This window comes from Hydractinia symbiolongicarpus, chromosome 12, assembly GCF_029227915.1.
Source record: "Hydractinia symbiolongicarpus strain clone_291-10 chromosome 12, HSymV2.1, whole genome shotgun sequence".
Lineage (NCBI taxonomy): Eukaryota > Metazoa > Cnidaria > Hydrozoa > Anthoathecata > Hydractiniidae > Hydractinia > Hydractinia symbiolongicarpus.
Window position 1 is genome coordinate 10,675,922 of NC_079886.1, and position 22,299 is coordinate 10,698,220.

Genomic DNA, 22,299 nt, shown 5'->3' on the forward strand with positions numbered 1-22,299 from the left:
TAAACCTCGAATTAGCCTTTATACCAACGATGGAAACCAAAGAAAGATGTTGCTGACGTAAATCTTAAAAACTTTCTCTTTCGTAACCTTTTCCATTTTATCAACAAACATGTCATCCTTCTCAGAACGAATGTTTATCTTTTCACAAAAAAATAATCAAAATTGTGTTACAAAACAATTCAAGTACAATTATGTTTTAAGAACAATAAGTGCAGCATCTGCGGAGAAGAGTCTAATGTTTACTTTTACATGTTGGATATTACAATTGGATCAAGAACATCAACACTAACGACATGCAGCCATGCTAGAAAGTTTAGATAGAACTGAAAATGTTTAAAAGTATTTTCTGACTTTTTGTCTCAGAGATGCATTTATTTTGTGTTTAATAATGTTTCTTTTTTGTGAGATATTTTACGGGAACGATGTCAACCAAACATTAGGAAAGTGTAAGAAATAACAAACTGGCAATATATGGAACCTGGAGTTATATTCATACCAGGCGTACAACTTGGTGATTTTTATAGTAAAGGCAAACATTTAGTGTTTTTCTGTGTGATAGCTCATACCTATTTGCTAATAGGATAATAATTTTTAACGCTTAATTTTTTTGGCTCTGCTTTTCCTCTCTCTGACAATCTCAGGCAGCGAGTTCTCGCCTACCCTAACCTATTGGAAGGTTTTCGTGGTAGAAAACCTGGTATATCATGCAGTGTTGAAATCTTTTCTAAAGGAAATAATTTACAACGTCAACCAACATTTACATCCCACTCGCTTTACTTGCTATGTTGGGCTGAGGGGCAGGAAGTGCCTCCCCCAATGTTTTTGTTTTAGAGGGGGTGAAATTTGATGACTTCTAGTCATTTTTAGTTAGCTTCTGGATAATCTAAATTTTTAATGTACGACGTCACGTTTTGTTTACCAGATGATTTGAAAAAAACCAGTCATTTTTCTTTCTTTCAATATCCTTATCAAAGTCTTTTTTATGCTTCTATCAAGTCTGCACTGTAACTGTCTACAAATCTGCGCGCACAGAATCACGGTTATGAATACTATTACTACAGATGGTTTTGGAGTTTGCGGTTTGATGCGTTTAGAATGTAAAAAAATTGTATAAACGTTAAGAAAGTTACTCCTCTGTCTTGGAGTAAAAACGATACGTTTCAGGTGAATATTAAGGTTAATCTGGAATATGACTTCTATATTATAGATGCATAACTTACCAGCTAATATTTCGTGCAATGTTAACTTGGAATCAAGTTATACAGTCACATCACTCTCTGGATTCAGTTTCATTCTGGTGCTACTGCTTCTATGTTTTTATTCGCGTGGTGATGAATACACATCTTCATTTGGATATCCAAGTAATCTAGTTGTGCTCTTCTTTGGCGTGCTGCTCGCTACCGTCACATCATTGTCGGTACCGCAAAATTACCCAGACATTTATGGCACATACGTCATCATAACGCTTTGTGTTATTGGTATTCTAATGACTTTGATTGGTTCAAAAATATTCTTTGTAGCTCCAGTGAACGCATTAGAACGTCCGCTTGGTTTTTATCATTCCGATATGAGCTTAATAATTTGGGTGGTTACCATTCCTCTAGTATTATTAGAATTATTTGTGTTCATCGGTGCCGTGACATACAAAGTCGATAAATATCTAGCAACAATTAAATCAATTGGATTGTTTCAAAAGTTGGTCCAAGCAAGTGTCTACCATTTTAGTTTACGATTGAAAGTTCCGGCTCGTGATAAAAAGTTAGGAGCAGCCTGGTACCTAGTGGTTCTTTCGTTTTTTAATTTTGCCATGTGGTTGGATTCTATTATGACGTCACATGATGGCAACTTGTACATCGAAGAATTATTCGGTAAAGGTTTTTCGATAATCACTTCAGCGTGTAATGCATTGCTTATCGACTACAGGTTATTCTGTTGCCTCTTGTTTGCTGAGCATGCGCTGGAGATTGGAAGCGAAGAGGAGGAGGAATCAGACATAGATGAAAATGAGGATGAAGAAGATGACGACAGCAGTTTATACTCACCATTGTTTAAAGTGAATATCTCTCAAATGAGCGGTTTCGGTTACGTTATTGGTTTTTGTTGTATTGCTTTCCAATTAGTGTGTGGATTGCAGTATGCTAATTTTGTTGGTTCTTGGACAAACGTGTTTCCTATGTTAGCAGACGCTTTGGTTATCATATTTGGGTTTCTTTTATTAAAGCTATCGGGTGAGCTACGTAGGATGCTTTTTGAAACTTTGTATATTAACCTTTATATTAACCTTTATATATTAATTAATATTATTATTAAATTAATAATAATAATTTATCTTGTAGCTTTAAGATGAGGGAAGCCAAGGTGGATATGTCAGGATACGTAAAGTGATAGCACTTAAAAATCGATTATACGAAGCAAATGTCCACAGCATTGAAATTCACAACAAGCCTCTACATTTCTCCTATTGATACGAAATGTTAAAAAAAAAACACTCTTAACTTTACAGTTGCTTTTCTCCTAAAGGTAATACTAAGCTGGCTATATAAAAATTGCTGAGAAAGGGCTTGTGTGTTATAGCATTTTTTTTTATCAATTTTTCCGAAAATGTGGATGGATATTCGCGCCATTTTATCTAAAAGCAGATGCATTTGGAGAGCTTGGAACGGTGCTAAAGTAACCGCTAAATTCGCATGCTTTTATTACGCTGCATAATCTTAAGTTGGCAACACTTCCTTCCCATAATGTTTTTATTTTTTCCTACAGTCTTTGTGGACGAAGCAGATTTCTGATCACTAACTTTTTAAGGATGAAAGATTGGGAAATTAATTTTCATAAGGTTTCTATTTTGATATCAAAAGTTGAGCGATCACGTCTTACTGTTTACATATGGCATGTTAATATTTCGGCTTTTAGTGTCAAAAATTGGCGAGTTGAACATTTACTGTCGTTTCATTCGCAATAAACAATTTAAGTATACAATATTTGACTTTATTTCAGGAAGTATCGAGTTTGGAACATTTGGAAAATGGCGGGAAACCAATTCGAAAGCAGTTGATATTATGGTTGCAGTGATGGGAATAACCGGATTTGTATTCTGGGTAATCAAGACGATACTAAACGCTGTTTGGGCAATCAAGATTATAGGATTAACATCTGAACAACTTGAGTATTTAGAATGGAGTGTTGCGAAAAATGGTTTGAGATCTGTCGGTATTTTATTTCAGTTATATTTCTTTATAAAATCTGATCCATTTATCGGTTGCCGTAAAAATGTAAAGAAAAACGCTTTAAGTTACTTAATTTTACCGGCATTGATGTTGTCGCTTTTATCTGTTTTTATAATGACCGTCATTGATAGTTATACTGGAATTGTGGAAGGTTTAATTGAACACTCAGGAATAAGCGAGGCAACTATGGCACTTTTAAAAGCAGGCGAGCCAATACATCTTGGGTTTTGTTTACACTTGTTTCTTCATTTTTTCATCATAAACAATAACATGCGAACAAAGAAGACATTGGTCAGAAAGAAAACAAGCCGACCAGCAAGCAGAGCAACTGTTCTAATCCATCATGACGGCGATTCTGAACCGAAGTACAATAACCGATCACGTAGTGCAATGGCAAAATTAAGTGGACTTCCAAATGTTAGTATAAAACCCAACAATGGATTATTAGAACCTTTATTAAGCAAAGACGAGGTAACAAAACAGGCTAGAGTGGAATGAATATATTTTTAACGTTTTTTATCTTAAAACTTTTATATGTACGTATTTCATCCTTTCATCAAAGAAATTTTGTTATTTGGTAAAATATGTTCTTTTTTATCACCACTGCTGGCATTTGCACTTAATGTAAAGAAAAGCTACTAGTTACATGTAAAGAAATTCACAAAGAAAGGTATCTCAAGAAAATCTGTCACATTTTATTGAAATTTCGTGCGCAAAAACAGCTTATTTTCCTTTTCTTCAATTAAGGGAAGTAAGACTTGTAGTTGAATTTCGGTCAACTCAAAGTCCCATTCGGCCCATCATCTTCGCAGCACTTGGAAAGAATAGAAAATCGAAAAACATGAAAAGGTTCCTAGACAACATTTTACGTTCTTTCGAGCACAAACAATATCTTAAGGTAAGGTTTTAGAATATTCTGTCAAGACAATATTCTAGATGTGAAATTTGTATATTCAAAAAATTGATAAGAAGTCAATTTCTGTCGTCTTGCTTCTATTGATTTGTTAATGAGAGGATTACGTCGCTGGTCAGTTAAGTTTGGTTTTCACTGAGAAAGATGAGCTTCGCTCCCTTCCATCGCCGCAGCGACAACTCGTCGCCGGCGATGAATGTTAAAACGTTTTGATACTTGTCGCCTAATCCCGCTTTCCCTAGTAAACCAATATATTCTCCAAAAAAATGTGGAAAACGTCAATCCAAGGTTCACCCGCCACTGAATGTAGCAATGCCTTTCTAATGATCATATCCCCACCTTTCCTTGCACATGTAATTTATAGATGCGCCCCTTCCTATTATTCCAAACTATTGGAAGTGTGCGTTCCATGGAGTGCATTCAAACGTGCGATAGAAGCTTAAAAGCTAGTTAAAAGCAGATCATGTTTTGTATGCTGCATTATATTTCAGGATCCTTTGCATAAACTAAAAAAAATAAATAACTATAAACATATGAATGAGTAGTATAAAAAAGGCGGGAAAATCAGTATCAGTTGCCTTGCATCTCTCTTATGCGGCTCAGCTTCTTTGCCATTAGAAGTCTATTTTCAGGATCCATTAAATTTACCTTTGCGCGTAATATAGCTTTTAGTGCACCTTGGGTAATATTCCATGACCTTAATGCATTGTTTTCAATGGGAAAATGTTTTAACATACTTTCCAACGCTTCTTCGCGGTGTCGATCTTCGATTTGCACTTGAATCAAATGCTTTACAAGTAATTGTCGAACACCTCGTTCAACACTTATGTCGTTCTGCAAATTATCAAGATTGCTTTTCTTAGAAGCAGTTGTTTCATTGTCTTTTGCTGTCATTTCGTCTGAGTCATCATTTAACTTTGCTGATAGCCGTTCTATTTGTTCTTTTGTTTTTCGCGCCTCTTCAAGTAAATCTTGAAACTCCTGCGTTTCATTAACGCTCGTGTCATTACTACTTTCTAAATTTGGAATGGACTCTAAATCTGAATCCACTGAAATTGTGTTATTTGCATTCTCGTCGCCTATTACCTCGACAACAGTTTCCGATTCGTTAAAAACGCGCTTATGTGTTATATCAGTGTCTTTTAGTGGTACTTCTGTATCACGTGATAAAGTATCCGTACTGTTTACCATGCTATCCGGATCTTTAGACAATGTACCAGCGTCATTTTCAGTGATGGTGTTTTGATCATTGTTTGCTGTTGATTGACTTCTCTTTTGAGATTGTTTTTCATAAAACTTTTGCAATTCGCTTAAATAACCCTGGGAATAATCATTATAATGTCGCGTGTTTTTCTGCGAAATCAAGTCTTTGTTCTGCAGCAGTGATGCATATCGTCTAAGATTAATTTGGTTTAGAGAGAAAGGAGATTCTTCGTTTGCTGGCAAGTCTGTGAGGTATCGAGAGGAAGGTACGACCTGGTTTTTGTATGCCATCGAAAGTTCTTGTTCCAACATATCATTATTTATATCAACAAGTGGTGGTTGTTCCAAACGTCCGCTTCTTGTCATTGGTAAACGATTATCTAAAAACGTTGCAAAAATTAATAAGAAAAAAATTGTTTTTTTTGTTTCATTTTTCGTCTCTATCCAATTCGTAATTATTTCAGTTAAACAAGTCAAAGTAACTACTAATCAACACATTGAGCATAATATTTTCTCTGTCAGCACTCTCATCTTTCCCTACCTCTCATACAATTCGGAGCTTTCTTTCAAGCGTACACATACACAAAACAACAAAACGTTTTGGGGACTAAATTTTGCACCAGCGACTTTTTAAATTCCATCATACTTATTTTCTTTAGTTTAATTTTCAAAGACGTTTAAAATGGCGATCATTTCAATGTTGCATTCATGTCTTGTGAACAAGGCTTAACTTTTAGACCTCTTCGGCATTATGGAAAAAAATTATCACCTGAATAGAAAAAGGCACAAAGTTAAAGATACCGTTAAAGTTAAGTGAATCCTTTTCGGACCCCACCTGTTTTTTTTCTCAAATAACTCTTTAGTTATCCTGCATGACTTTGATACATACTGAGTTTGCATATTTATCTTTTAGACACCTTCATGCCAATTTTTGGTCTAGGTCTCATACCTCTCAGAGCCCTAGATAATGCCTATTACTCGAAAATACCCTTTAACTTTCGATGAAATCCTTATAATCGAAAAATATAACAACTTTTGTTAGGAATATCCTTGAAACTTGAAATCATAGTAAAACTGTATTTCATCAACGGAAATAATTTTGAAAAATTTGGACACATAATTACCCTGCTTCCCCGATTTCTTTTCGGATTTTGGTCAATATTTAGCATTTTGCCATGCGAATTGTGTAAAAGCCAAATAACTTCAGGAACTTTAAACAGAATGTCAATTCCGTTCTAATTTGCACTAAATTTATGCTTTCCATGACGTCACAAAAACGCAGCGACATTTTTATTGCTGCCATTCTGTTCATTCCATGACGTACTATAAGTATGTGAAGTTTGATTTCATTTGGAAAAGCCATCTATCAAAAGTTATGGGTGGGCGGAATCAGCCTCCCCTAGCCTCAATATGTTCGAAATACGGGACCGAATAGGGCTGATGTGTTCGTTGAAAAAAAAGTTAAATAAGCTGAAGATTTTCTGTATAATGTAATACATCTACATGTTTGTGAAAACTTCCAGTTTTAGACTTTTAACATTCGTGTAATTTATGAACTCAAAACAATATAACAGATAGGTTTTGGTTAAACATTTGCTTCTGTGTGTGTGTGGGGAATGAAATGGAAGGACAAGAAATCATTCCAAACATTGTTCTTGTTTTGCTTTTATTCGGAGCATATTTTTTTTTAATTTCAGTATAAATATATGAACCAAAATTACACGTTTGCGAAATCGCAATAATTGGCGCTGCAACAATTTATGCCTAAAAAATGTGCTTCCTAATGTTAGTTGTGTTTTTAAGATAAAAAGAGAAAATTGGAAAAATTTCAGTCTTATTTTAGTCCTTACTTTGTTCTTATTTAGCTTTACCTAGCCTCTTCTTCTTATAAAATCGTTGTTATCAAGAAAATTGTGAGAAAAAAAAAGCATAGCAAAGGGAAATCAATGATATTTGTATATCTGTATTTTGTATGGAAAGAGTATTTGCAATAAAATTATACTTACCAACAAGATACATTGCTTCTGATGATGATAACATCATATGCTGTATGATTAAGACATACAAATAGATCAACATCTTTCGTCAACTGAAATGATACATAGTACGCAAAAAGTAGTTTTGTTGCAGCTTCTTTCGCATGTAAGTGTGAAAGATACAGAAATGTGATTTATCATGCTGAAGTGAGAGAGAATTTACTTGCTTTCTGCATAAACCATTGAGCCACAGCAGTCTTGGTGTTCTGTACAGCAGCTGTTTACGTCTTGTTTTGATGTGCGAATATGTTTGATAGTGAAAAAGCAAAGCAAAACGATTCTAGATATCTTTGGAAGCTACCTCTAATTCGCCATATTAACAAAATGTTCATCACGCTTATTTGGTGTTGTACAAACTAATTGCGCACTCGAATTTACTAAGTTCGCCAAAAAGTGCGTGTTCATAACAAGTCTTCCAGAAAAAGAGACTAATCTAAAGGCGGTTTTACATTACAGCAATTTCTTTCACAATGTTACTGATCCTGCTATACAAGGTGTCTCCTAAAGTTCTTGTTGTTGTTTTACTAAATTAAATTTCTCTTTTGATTTCAATAAAACAAGCGAAGCCTAATGAACAGAAGAAATTCATCTAAAGTATCTTTTAAATTAAATCGAGTTTTATTTGAAAGATATTGCCAAACATTTCGACCATTTACTTGTCATTTACTAAAATACATTGCAGGTCCTTTCAACGTAATATCAACATATTGTGCAACCATATCAATTTTTATTGGCAACAATATATTGCTGCAGTGTGATAGATAGAAGATTCGTTTAAACTTTGACAGATCTGTGAAGACCTTTCAAGAAAACTTCCGAACATCTGTTGCCTGCGCACTTGCAAAAAAAAAATGTTTTGTTGAATCAAATTCGTTTTCAAATATTGTGACGGAACCTAGGAAGCCCTGGGAATGAGATTGCGTCTCATGCACTTCCGCATACACATAGTCGGCAAATATGGTTTGAAAAAGTGTTTATCTTAAGAAACCAACGTTAGATCCATCGCAAAAACAAGCCACTTGCGCGTCTGCTGATGACAGGTCTTGCGCTTATAATATGTAAAACTCTACTTCGCCTTTCGACAGTTATTTTCGTGTTGAAAGATTGGCAGATATTCTGGAATGGAGTAGAACAACAACAGCAGTGACTCACTAATTCGTAAATGTGGAATCCACAAGTGTACAATCTACAACGAGTGTACAGTCAAGGTGTACAGTCAACAAAGCGAGAAAATGAAAAGTCACGTGTTCTCGATTCGGGATTTGCTTCCCTTTGCCAAATTATTTAATTTTAGAAATGTTAAATAATACCTCTCACAATGCTTAAATTCATAATTATATTAAAAACCTCCTCGGCTCTAAAAATGTCGGTTAAATAAACCAAAAAAATCAACTCTTGGCGAAAAATTTACGCAGATAAATAAAACTCACAAAGTATCTATCCTGAAGAAGATATTTAATTCGCCAGAATAAATTATGTTGACCATTTCCATTTGAGTATTATTAACCCGCAAAATTCTGTTTTTAAGGAGGAATAATAGTAAAGTACAATAGAAGTTAAATAACAGCACAAATTTTATAACCGCGTAATCTGATTTCACAAATGAGTTGGATAAAAGAACTTCATGTAAAGTTTGACATAGAACTTGCAAATAATTAATATTCATTCTTACAAAACAATTTTTCTAAGATTTCTCTAAAATAATCGAATGCTTCCTATTGAAGATTTAAGACAGCTGGGAATTCCGTGCGCGACCGAATGATTAAACGCACAAATCTTAAAGATTATATAAAAGATGTGTTCTGGTGGAAGCTTGATTAGGTTTGCACTGATAACTATGGTACTTTTTAATTTGGCTACATAAACTCTTCTAAGCAAAAAACACTCCTTGTTTTTAGTGTGGGTGTAATTAAAATCATAGCAACTCCACCCATCCACTAACCCAATTGGCGGTTAACTCGAAGACTCCGCCTCATTTTTTGTTTCGTTAAGGTGAATTTCCACTTAAAAACGACATAGACAACGGACCGACAACGGACCATTGTGATTTCTAGAATCTAATTGGTTGATAAAATTTCTCGTTCCCATTTAAACTTTTCTTGCGGACAGGAACAAAAAAAATTAAAAAAAAACAAAAGAATAATTAGCACATAACCAATCAAATTTAATTATTTCTTGTTCCGTTCCGATTAATTTTGCATTTGAGTGGAAATCCACCTTCATTCAAACACTCGAACAGGTTTTTCCCACTTACTACACGTTCGAATAAGTCGATGTGTATGTAACCTTAATTCATGAAATTTTTCTTCAAGTTTAAGTTAAACATTCAAATTTTAAACTCGCGCACTTTCTTTTGCGCACTTTTTTTGCACACTTTCTCTTGCGCACCTAGATTTAGCGCACACGTTATTTTCGCGCGCATGTAATATATAGAAACAACGCTTAATAACAAATCTAAGTGTTGCACTTCTCAAAAAGTTTATAAATCTTAACTTTTGTTTTACAAAAATGACTTTTTGTGTAGCTGATTTGCGGTCAAAAACTTCACTGGATTTACGCAAGGGCTTTGCCCGAAAATTAGCTGCGAGCGAAAATTTCTTGAATTAAGGTAGTTCCATTCTAAATAGTAGGAAATTAAACTCATTGAAAATATAAATGCGATCCCATACTACTATATAAAAAATATGAGGTAAAAATAAAAACATTAAAGTCGTTTAAAAGCTTAAAAACTAAAAGTGCGAACATAACTAATAACACAACCGTATTGCAGGTGCATGCATACTTCGTCATTTTAAAAATTAAAAGTCTAGATGTCACTGACAGCACAAATTTCTTGCAATAAATTTAGTTCGCAGGCTAAACTTAAAAGAGAAAAGCTCTTCCAAAGCTTCCTAATAGAAAATAAAACATTACAATAAACTCAAATAACATCACTAGTGCTACTACTAGAAAAACTGTTTAAAGCCCTATGTCTGGGGTATCGGTGACAAACGGACTGCGTAAGAATGCCAGTATTTTTGTTGGAGATTGTCGTTCAACTTTTAACACGACATCGACAGGTGAGAACATATGCAAAGTTTGTGTCATGGCGTCATCGGGAACTGCTGGAAGTTCTTCACACTCTTTGGGATCTTTTTCCTTTCCGTTTCTTCCTTGCACCCAGTTTCTTTCAAAGCGTTTTGTCAACTTTGTAAGCTTTTCATCCACATTTTCGTCAGTTTTTTCTTCTACCCAATGCAGAGTCATTTGCGGCTTAAGATCCACCATCTTGAATTCATGACGAAACAAGGACAACTTATCACAATAAACTCGCTGCACCATACCTATCCGCGTACATAAAATGTCAACTGCCTGATCTAGTATTCCAACGACCACTCCTTTCTCCACAAGCGGGCCGCATTCTAATACATATATAGAAAAGAAGAGAAGTGAACTTTGTTCCGATACTTTCTTCGCCGCCCACTTCTTATCATTGCAATGTTCAGCTATTTTCTGCAATTCTTTTGCTTCCGATGCCACTTCGAATTGTCCGTCTAAAGCCGCTGTCAGAAAACGATGGACTAAGACGTCGGGATACCGACGTATCGGCGATGTGAAATGAGTATAAATGGGAACATTTAAAGCGTAATGTCTGTATACAGATTCATCTTCAACGCTGCCGGTGCAGAAGTATTTAGCATTCTGAAACGGTTTGGTGCACATTAAGGTAAGAGCAGGTAACATATAATCCCGAACTCCGGGCTCCATCTCAGAGACTCTGTCAAGAGATTGTGATATACTAGAACTATCACTTATATCGAAAGGTATGTTATACAACTTGCACTGGTTAAGTAAGTCTTCCATCATTTGTGGGTGTGGAGGAGGGTGGCAACGTAAAATAGCCCTGTCTGGTTGAGCGTCATATATCTTTCGACCAACAGCCATATTAGCTAATAACATGAATTCTTCAATCATACGGTTGCTGTCTTTGTACTCATATACACTGCATCCGTTGGGTAAACCGGTTTTAGATTCGAGTGTAAATGCTAACTTCGGTTGATCCAGTCTCAAAGCACCCGACTGAAATCGCTTCTTTCTTAAAAAATCGGACATACCAAATAACAATTGAACGGTATCTCGGATTTTTCCCAAACTAAATCCGCCGTCTACAGCAGGGTATTCTTCCGGATTTAATTGATCATCTTCAGCACTTTCAATCATCTGCTGTGCGTGGTTGTAGGATAGTTTTATACATGAACGTATCACTGTTCTTCCAAACCATTCCTTTAGAATGGTTCCGTTCGAAGTCATATTCCAAATGACTGAATAAGCAAGCCGCTCCACACCAGGATTTAAACTGCACAATTGTTCACATAAAACAGACGGTAGCATTGGCACCACCTTCTGTGCCAAATAAACGCTAGTGGCTCGTTGCGTAGCAACTTTATCTAAAGCACTACCTTGTTCTATAAAATGGCTGACGTCAGCAATATGTACACCGACTTCGTACAAATCTTCACCGATCTTCTTACAAGACAGTGCGTCATCTAAATCACGAGCAGTGGCTGGATCGATGGTAAATATACACTCCTTTCGCAAGTCTCTCCGTTTGCTCAACTCTTCTTTTGTTATGTGCCAAGTAGCTCCATTTGGTAAACAATCGATAACATCTTTTTCAAAAGGAGAACTATCAATATCGTTTGCAATAAGCATAGCTTCAGTTTCAGGTTCTATGTGACCTGCTTCTCCTAAACTACGCATAAGTTTACCTGACGCGAACGCCACATTTAAATTCCAGTTTGAAATTCGAGCGATAAACAAAGTCTTTGCGTAATCGGTTGGTCTAGCTTTGAAATCATCAGGACATTCGTTTAACGGTATCATTAATCGAGGTAACCGGTTATCAACAGGTGACATTAAAGCAAAACCGAAAGCGTTATTGCGATAGACATTCAGATGACCAGCTGCAAGCCTCGGGTGCTTCTTTTCAAGAATGAACACAACGTTGGCGGTCCTACTAAAATCGCTATCACTTTCAGCAACATTGTCTGCTTGCGAATGTTGATTATATCTTTTCCATTTTTCTTTGGGAAGTATTTTGATTACAACAACGTCACCAGGTAGCGCCCTGTTTCTGGCAGCAACGCCATCCATGAGAATGTCACGCCCTCCTGCGTCGGAAGTGATGTAAGCTTCTTGAAAATTTCGCTGATTTATTCTCAGAACGCCTTGGATCAACTCTCCTCTTTTCAAGCCTTGTGAACACTCATTGAACGTTATGTATGGTTGAAAGTTGATTTCGGGAAGTTTGCTACTCCTTTGTTGACCATTTCCTTTCTTCTCTTCGTTATCAGTCCTTTTGCGGTTAGCAGGTTTGCCTTTGTCGCCCGGACTGGGAGTAAGAAGGTATGGAGGTAACTTTTCACTTGCATTTTCGCTTTTTTTACTATCTTCTTTACCATGCTTGTTGTTCCTTTTTTTGGTAGAAGGAGCAGTTTCTTTTCTATTTCGATTAGCTTCGGCATTGTTCGGATTGTTCATAGCCTCCTTTTTCAACTTGCGAATACGATTTTGATTCCTGTTCCGTTTCTGTTGTGATGTCAGAGTAATGCCTTCTTCCTTCGCTTCTGAAGGATTCCCAATGTCCTGCTTTTCGTTAACTTCTTTAACTTGAACAGACTCTGTTTTTTGTGCTTGGTCTTTGCTCATCTTAGCACCAGCAGACATGGTGGTAAGTAAATCTTTCAAATAAGATCGTACCGTGGACTTGTGTCGCACTTGTATCTTTATAGAATTAAATGGTGACTGTTTGTTATGCTTGACAAGTTGCGTCAATGGAGCGCCAAATGCAGCAAAATCTGATGCGGGAATTAAAACTCTTTTCACTGTACTACAAGCACCATGAAGTAGTTTGAACATTTAGCAGTGCTAAAAAAAGACATTACAATTAGGAGAAAAACATAAAAGCAAAGACACAAACTAATATTGTCTTTTTGTAGATGGTTGTATTCAGGGAAATGTTGATGTTAGAATTTTAACAAATGCACTTTTTTTAAAAACCTGAGCATTTGGTTGAATTGGAGTTTCTTAAAATTTTGATAATCTGAGCCTTAATGTTTTTTATTTTTTCTTTATTCTACCCTCAAAACCAGCACATTAGAGCATCTTCAAATGAGCCTGAGGTTACTAATCAGCAACATTTTTTTATTTCAGCCATTTTCATTTTTTAACCACTTATCAATTCAGTATCTAAAACCATTAAACATGAAAACAGTCTTGTATCAGTCTGAGTAATGTTTTAAGTTAGCGTAACAGAGAAAAAAAGAGTTGAAAAGAAAATAACGAAGCAGAAGTTGAAGACCAAATCAGAGGAAATTTTTAAATGACAGAAAAAGAAACAAAAATCATTAAAATTACTGATTTATATAGTTTTCATTGTCCTCTTGTTAAAATTTTCTTAAAAGAAAAAAACGCTTTCCGTCAAACCTTCGTTGTCATGTCTAATCTTACAATTAGTCAGCAAAACTGACTTCTTAAATGGATAAACCAATAAATGTTAAATACTTTAAAAAAAAGTCTTTTGTACACTAATTCACTGCTCAATTCACAATAAAAAAATTTCTATTCTTCCTTTAGTTGAATTATCTCTGTTCTAAACATAAATTCAAAAAGATTTTTTGCCTATGTTATATTAATAGCCTATATAAGACACAATAGCTTATATCATCTGCATCTGTGTTTTTGAGAGAAAATGGTGACTTTTCCCCTTTATCAACATATCAATATATCTGAATTGCTAATCGACAAAACATTTAGTTAGGTTTTTATTTCGTTGATAAATTAGACTGACATCAATGTTTTAATTGCATTGAATCTTTATGTTTCAGGTCAAATAATTTGGAAGTGGGTGGCAATAACTGATGTTATCTGCTGCGTGGGTAATTAGGGACCACTGGGCACCAAAATGAGAACAATTTCCTACACTTGGGTCAACCCATGAGGGTGAACAGACCCTGGAAAAATACCAGAGTCTGAGGTTTGCCAGGCATGCTGGTGCTTTTTCAGGAATTTCAACTTAATTCCCTGTTTATGCTTGCAGATTGTTCCAGGGTGAAAAAAATAAAAAATAAAATTAAGCTGTGTAGAAAAATTATTACTAAAGTCTATGTATTCCATTTTCATTGTATATAACATATTGACCTCGATAATTTTAAAATGTTTTATTGCATAAAAAAAACATGAATATGTCTTCCTCAAAAACAAAGTCAAAAGTTCAGTTGCCACTGTAGTGACGATTGATGTGTGGTGCGAATGCGATTTAACATTTTGCTTGCTTCATAAAAAATAACTGAGAAATTGTGATTTTATTTATCAAAATTATGCCTGTACCAAGTTTCAAGTCATAAAAATAAATTTTCAAACATTTATAAAGCTTTTTATCATTTGTAAAAAAATACAATAGTTACTTTTTTATCATTTCTCTTGTTTGAGTTTGTAAAGTTATATATCTCATAGTGTACACAAACTACAAGGATGGAAACTTCACTGTTACAAAATTTTGTTATTCTATTTTTCAAATATTTATTCAAGATTTTTTTGGAAATATCAAATCAGCTACAGAGACAAAAATGTAAAATGGTATACCAATGTTCACAATTGGACAAAATCCTACCTATGTTTTTTGAAAATGTATTTAATCAAGACATAAAAAAATAAAAAAACTGCTTACAAAAGAAAAAGCATAAAACTTCACAACATTTTCTTAGGCTTTGCATAATGCTTAAAAATTAACAGATTTAATCATAGTATATGATTCTTAGTAAAGGAAGTAAAAATTAACTTGACATTGGTTCGGTACTCCGAGTTTCGTGTTATACACTCATCAGCCAAATTATACAAGTGAAAAAAGTAAACAAGAAAATTCGTATCTATCTATTTAACAAGATAAATTCCTAAGAGACATCATTAAATGCGTGGTGTTATAAACATGTGAATAGATAATTGGCTAAGTAATTATCAGTCCTTAGATTTATAATTAGCCAAAAGAAACTTATTTGTGTGACGACATTTAGCAATGAGTTCACTGCGTTTGTTTAAAAGCTCACTTTTGTCTTTGTAAAAGAGGATTTCAAATTTTTCTTGAAGACAAAGAGGACAATTTCGTGAATTGTTAGTGTAGCTTTGTACTTGCTTGATGGTCGACCATTTGAGCGTCGGGGTGACATTGCTTTTCTCTTTCAAGTCCCAAACGTATGATGAAAGTGACGTGCTGTTCTTGTACTTTTTGTTGCTAAAAGACTGTTTGTGGCCATTGAATCTTGTCTTAAACGATTTCTCGGTCAGACCAATGTAGACTTTCTTTTGGTGAGCGGGTGCTGTAACTTCGCATTTGTATATGACAGACGTCACTTGGCAGTTTCCTTCCAATGGACATTCGGGTTTTCTTCTGCAATTGCAGCTTGCTGTAACTGGTGTGTCGGATTTCGAGACTTTCAAATTATGCGATTTGATGATGGTGGCCATGTTTTCCATGCAGCTGTAGCTGACCTTTATGTTGTTTTTGTTGAACAGCTTCTTCAGGTGTCCGGAATGGAAGTGTTTGTTGATAAGAGATAAGAACTTCCTCGCTACGTTTGTTGATACATTTTTATTGTACGGGGGGTTAAACCATATTACATTTCTCGTACGTTTCTTCTTCCTTCTTCGGGTTTTCTTTTTTGTAAACGTCAGATTGATGTTCTTATATCCGCTTTTTTTCAATGAATCTTCGTAGTCGACTTTCGCTTTCTCGAAAATTGCTTCATTTGAAGAGTTTTTAGATAAACGATCAGCTATTGCAATTGGCAACTGCTTTAGTATCTGTTGTGGATGATTTGAAGAAGTGTGTATGTACTGCATGGTGTCGTTTGGTTTTTTGTAAGGTTGGTATGTGGCGTGTTTCAAGTTGAAGGTTACGTCAAGAAAGTCTACAGAATAGAGCCCTGTGACTATTTCTATCTGGAATCCTATCGATTTGAACAGTTTTATAATGTCTTTTCTCATCTTATCGACACTGCGCCCTTTCATATTGCGTAGAACCATTAAACCATCATCCCTATACAAGCCTGCGTCTGATTTGTTAATTAGAGATGAAAGCTTATTCAATATGAAGAGTCCCACAAGTTCACATATTTCTGCGCCATCATAACTACCCATAGTCACGTCAAAACAGTCACTGGTCAATTTCTTGGTCCAAGCTTCCTTGTTGAAAAATAGGAGTGATTTTCTGCAGTGGTTGATTGTTCTCAATTCCTTATCTGAGATCGTTGTGTAGATTTTTGCAAACTCAAGTGCTTCGTTCAAAATCTCTTTAGTTATAGTGGGGTAGAATTCCTTTATATCGAGTTGTATGAACAAACATGCATCTTTATTTTCGATAGAATCAAACCACGAAATCGCTTTGTCTGTATTTTTCCATTGGTTCACTTGAATTGAATTTCTGATGTCTGAGTTGATTCGATCTAAGATAGATTTGCTTACTTTCCCCAAGTTGCTCTTGCATGGATTGATTAATCTACATGGGAGCTTGGTTTGGAAGTTTTCCTTATGGTCTTTGAGGGTGATAAAAGCAGGGCTGCTTGCGAGGGATTCGGCTCTCTTGTCAATGTTGTACGAACTGGCGATGTGTTGCGCTTCTAGGTTGGTCGCTCTTTCGAGGTTCTTTGGCACTTTTTTGTAGGTTTTTGTGACGTTGTATAAATTTCACGCTTATAAAAATCACATGTATATAAGTACCCTGGACAGCCCCTGAAACAAAATTTATCCAGGCCAACCCTGGGTCTGTCCATCCTTGTCTCAACCCAACCGTTTTGGAGCAAGTTAAGTAAATGTTATAGTTGTAAGTTGGTGAGTTGGCGAGGCGTGAGTCAGTGGGCTGGTGTGTTGCTAAATTTTCCGAATGCCGACATTTGGAAAAATATGCATATCCTTTTCTTGTTGCTCTTCACCGTGGAGTTTCATATTTTAAGATGTAATTATATCATTTTCACATTACATTTCAGGGTGTTTAGTGACAATTATGTCAAAGCAACAAGTTTGAAAAAGTGGTGGAAAAGTCACGAAGAGTTAAAAATCTAATTTAAAACATATATATAGTGTGTTTCCTATAACCGAAAATGGTGTTTTTTATCTCTTCTCTTCGTGGTTTTGAATAGCAAAAAAAATATCAGTGATCACATTTTACCCCTTTGAATTTAAACACAGTGATGATTTGCTCAATATGGCCAATTTTCCAGTTTTTCAGGTCCTTTTTCAGTCAGTGCGCTTCGATTTGGGGGAAGAAACTTAAGACGAAATTATCATACCAGCAAGATATCTAAAGCATTGTGTAAATTTGTCCTTTTCGCCTGCAGTTGCTTGCGACTTGCGAACTTACTAACTCACACACTCAAAGATTACCTATACTCTTATGTAAAATTTGCCTAATTGAGGATCAGCCTTAAGCCTTTTTAGATTTACTTTGAACTATTCCGGTGAAAAAGCAGGTTAAAAATGCAACAATAAAATATATAATAATTTTCTGGGAAAATAACCATATGAAAAATGGCAGCCGTTTTTTTTTTTTGAACTTACCAAGTCACCAACTTGCGACTTGCGAACTTACTAACTCACCGACTCGAAGATTACCTATACTCTTTTGGAACAGACAAGTTAATGACGTCATTAAAAACCTCTAAATCCAAATATCTCTGTAACCATTCACCAAAAGTACATGATTATACATTTTCTTAATCAGCATGTTAAAAGCAATTGGCATACCAATCTTTATTAAAACTTTGACAAATGACAGTGTGCCTTAGCTTAGTGGTTATAACTCTCCCACTTTGTGCAGGAGACCAGGATTCTATTCCCCTTTACAGCAATTCAGTATGGGCGAGTGAATGTTACCATAGCCCCAGGTTAACCATAGCCATGTGAGGGAAATTTGGGAGATAGATGGAAACACTGTGTGTGGGCTGTTAGATGTTGCTGAGAGGATTGACTGTTAGAGTGCAGCCCCTAATTGGGTCTGCATAGCTTAAAATAAACATTACTGTAGGACTCCCTATTTAATAAATGCCTCCTGGAAATAGAGACATGGTATATCCCTCTATATTTGTGAGGGCTAGCCATGTATTTAAAAATATGCACATCTAGCTATCTATCGAGCTACACCAAAAGAAGAGGCCGGAGGAAGGAGACCATTCTGTTTATGAGAAAAGGTTTGGCTACTATGATTAGCTAGGTAATGATGAAAGAGCTAGCTAGCAAAGTCTAAAAAACTAAAACAAACATAGATAAAAATGACTAAAAATGTAGCTAACAAGGTACTAGCTAGCTAGAGCTACTTAGGTAGTCGTAATAGTACACAACTCTCACCTTCTGAATTGATTTATTTGATTTTAAAACTGCAAAATAGTCATAAATCTAATATATATATTAAATATTTCCTAAAGTATGCACTTTCGTTTTTACTCTAAAAATTGCAAAGTCTTTCGTCAGATGGACCGTTACTTCTCCCCCATTTTAAAATTGCAAAGCAACCTTAACCCTATTCCGTCCGGGGGGGCGGATTCCGCCCCCCCCCCTGACGGTTTTTTTTAATAACTCCTGATTACTTTCTTATATGGCTATGATACTTACTGAGTTTCAACATTTACCTATTAGACACCTGCACGTTAAATTTTTAGGTCCCATTCCTTTCAGAAGCTTTGATATTGGCCATTACTCGAAACTACCCCTATATTCTCTATGAAACCCTTATAATGGGGAAAATATATAACTCCCCTGTTAGGATTATCCTTAGAACTTGAAACTTGCAACACAACTTTGTTTCATCAAGAAGAATCATTTTGAATAATTTTGACACGTGACTAATCCGATTTCCCGATTTTGTCGGATTTTACCTGAAAATCGAAAAAAAACGGATTTTCGGGCAATTTTTGGCAATTTTTTATCCGATCATGTAAAAACCGGAAGATATGTTAAAAAAAATTTATTTAGCTTTTAGAAACTTCAAACAGAATGTAAAAATTCGCTCTAGAACAAAAGTAATTATATTATAAGCAGATAGTGGCATTTTTAACAATGTTCAAGCTTCTGATGACGTCACAGAAAATGTGCTGACGCAAGCAAAAAGTTATTGCCGCCATTTTGTTCCTTTTATGACGTACTAAAAGTGTGCCAAGTTTGATTCAATTTGAGCAATCCTATGAAAAGTTATTGAGGGGGGGGGGGGGGCGGAATCCGCCCCCCCCGGTCATACTATGTTCGAAAAACCCCGGACCGAATAGGGTTAAGCGGCAGCTCTTTTTGCGCAGGGACTTAAAGAGGGGTGGCGCAAACCTGCCACATTTTTGCCAACATTTTGACCAACATCGACTGACCAACATGTTGGCCAACAATGTTGGCCGGTTTGCGTTAGACGCCATCATGCTCAAGAAGAAAAAAAATGTCAAAAAATATTGGCCAACATTTATTAAATATTTAATACATGTTGGCCAACATTTCCACCAAAATTTGCATGTTGGTAGCATGTTTGTCTGTTTCCGCTGGGTAACCAACATTATGGCCAACATTTCGACCAACATTTTAGCTTTCGAATGTTTTAATTCGAATTTTTTAAAATTCGAACTCCAAATCGAATGTTCTTAATTGATTTGAATGTTTATATATATTTTACATTTAGCATGTCCTTATAGCACCCTATTCATTTCAAAATGGCTGACAAAAAGGAAGTGAGCAGTACCAAAAAGTCTGCTGCTGCAGCTGCAAACAAAAAACGCTCTTGGAATGATGATGAAGTAGAGACACTTATGTATGAAGCAAGACCATGCCTTTGGGACGTGGCTGATTCCACATATTCCAAGAAAGACGTAAAAGAACAAGCGTTAGCTGAGATTAAAGAAGAGATGGAAAAAGAAATACCCTTGATAAAATCGGGAGAGAGCTTACTAAGGAATCCAAGACCAAAAGTGGGCAAGGCATTTTCAAGAATAAAATGCGATTTATTGAACACGCAAAGAAAACAGCAAAAAGCACGTCAATAGTCGACAAGATTACAAGCGCCTTTGAAACATAATCGAAGACGAGGAGGATGGAAGTGAAAAAGAGGAGGAGACTCCTGTAAAACAATCAGCCAAAGAAACTCCAGTAAACAATAACAAACGTAAACGTACCCCTAATTCAGCTGAACAAAAACAAAAGCTGATTTCAAAATGCATTGATGTATTGGATCGTCCGAAAAACCCTATAAAAGAGAAAGAGCTTGAAGAACCATTTGCTTTGTATGTTTCTGATCAGCTAAAAACATTAGATAAACGACGCAGGTTGCTTACAGAAAAACGAATCAATGACATATTATTTGAGATGCGCTTTTAGGAGTTTGACCAACCTACACGTTTCAATCCTGGCGTTCACAATCAAAGATTTGCTGCTTCACCTATACAAGGACCTTATACTGCTATGTTAAATAATGATTTTTGATTATTGGTTAAGCCTTTCATTTGATAAATATAGTACTCTAAGCATAAAATATAGTGTTAAAATACAATAAATCCGCCTTGCTTTTCTTGTTTAGTTTTTGTCTATGCCTTTTTCTACTGCCAGTCGACACTTCCTTTATCAATAAAATATTCAGTAAATGTTTCTCGAATTACTTTAGCCGTTGTAGGAGCCTTTCTTCCAACTTGAGGCACAATAGATGAAGAGAAAACGCCAAGAGAGTTCTTGATATTCTCCGCTCTCCAGCTCCCTCGCACAATTTTGCCTGTCGAAGAAACGGAAACGACAAATTCAGGGGGAATAATGTATTCATTTCTGCTTTTCCACTTGCAGAGAGAATTGTGCAGAACCACAGCACATGCTGTGATGGTACGAGCTTTTTCTGGCGATAATCGTAATGGTTATAAAAAGATTCTCCATTTATTTGCCAGTATTACAAATAGATTCTCGGAAATTGTTCGTCCCCGGCTATGCCGGTAGTTATAGATTCACTTTTAAATTTGCGGGGTTAAATTTGCTTGAGCATAGGGCTTCATTATGTACAACTTTAAGGCAAATGCGTCATCCCAACAAAAACATGCGGGGTGTTGGTATATCCATGAGGTAAAGGAGTTGGGTCTGGGATGTTCATACTATTTTCCTCGAATTTTCTGCGCAAATCTGAGTTATTCCAAACTCCAGAATCATTCATTCGTCCATTACTACCTATATCCGCATAAATACACTCGTAATCAGGACCATCTATAGCCAATAAGATTATTGAAAAACTTTTCTTGTAGTTGAGATATTCAGGAACAAGTGCCAGGTGGAGGTCTTATTAGGATATGCTTTCCATCAATAGCGCCTATGCAATTGGGAAAGTTCTACCTTGATGCAAACTTCTCAGATAACTTTTTCCAATCATCTAGAATTTAAGGTATCTTGATATACTCTTTTCCGATGTACTCTGTGATCGCTTTAGTAACCTCATCAACAATATAAGATAATGTTCTTTCAGATACTCTGAATTGGAAACTTAAAGACTTATAAGTTCATTGGAAGTAAAAAAACAAATGAATGAACATTTCGTAATGTTGGCTACTTGTTTTTTTTAAAAATATTCGCCAACGCAAACAGTACCAACATGTTGGCCGAAATGAACGCGGTTAACCAATGTAAACAATGAATTTGAGGTCTAATTTATTTTGTCATGAAAATTAAAAAGAGAATTCGCCATCGAATTCGCTGTTCAATTCGCTTCGTGAAAATCCTCTTTTGCACATTAGATTAATCAACAAAGAATATTGCTTTTTACGATTATTTTTCAACGTTTTATAAGTTAGAATTTTTGACGAAAGAATAATAATTATTTCTCATGGTAAAACGCAGGAAGGTAACAATACCGTAATGCTTTACCGGAAAAATAAAGTGTGCAAAATTTCAA

The 22,299-nt window shown here is 35.5% G+C and overlaps 3 protein-coding genes across 3 annotated transcripts; 1 reads left to right on the forward strand and 2 right to left on the reverse strand.

Annotated features, from left to right (window-relative positions):
• The first annotated feature begins 1,186 nt into the window (after positions 1–1,186).
• Positions 1,187–3,807, forward strand: LOC130622446 (uncharacterized). Its single transcript, XM_057437907.1, has 2 exons — positions 1,187–2,228; positions 2,995–3,807. Exons 1-2 carry the CDS (start codon positions 1,208–1,210, stop codon positions 3,720–3,722), a joined length of 1,749 nt encoding a protein of 582 aa, XP_057293890.1. The 5' UTR covers positions 1,187–1,207; the 3' UTR covers positions 3,723–3,807.
• Positions 3,808–4,603: 796 nt separating this feature from the next.
• LOC130621561 (uncharacterized) lies at positions 4,604–7,534 on the reverse strand. The gene is made up of 2 exons (XM_057436863.1): positions 7,347–7,534; positions 4,604–5,720 (listed from the first exon to the last, which is right to left on the reverse strand). The coding sequence occupies exons 1-2, from the start codon at positions 7,417–7,419 to the stop codon at positions 4,708–4,710; spliced, it is 1,086 nt and encodes a 361-aa protein (XP_057292846.1). The 5' UTR covers positions 7,420–7,534; the 3' UTR covers positions 4,604–4,707.
• Positions 7,535–8,623: 1,089 nt separating this feature from the next.
• LOC130621559 (DIS3-like exonuclease 2) lies at positions 8,624–18,914 on the reverse strand. The gene is made up of 2 exons (XM_057436862.1): positions 18,753–18,914; positions 8,624–13,283 (listed from the first exon to the last, which is right to left on the reverse strand). Exon 2 carries the CDS (start codon positions 13,272–13,274, stop codon positions 10,335–10,337), a length of 2,940 nt encoding a protein of 979 aa, XP_057292845.1. The 5' UTR covers positions 13,275–13,283; positions 18,753–18,914; the 3' UTR covers positions 8,624–10,334.
• Between the last annotated feature and the right edge of the window lie 3,385 nt (positions 18,915–22,299).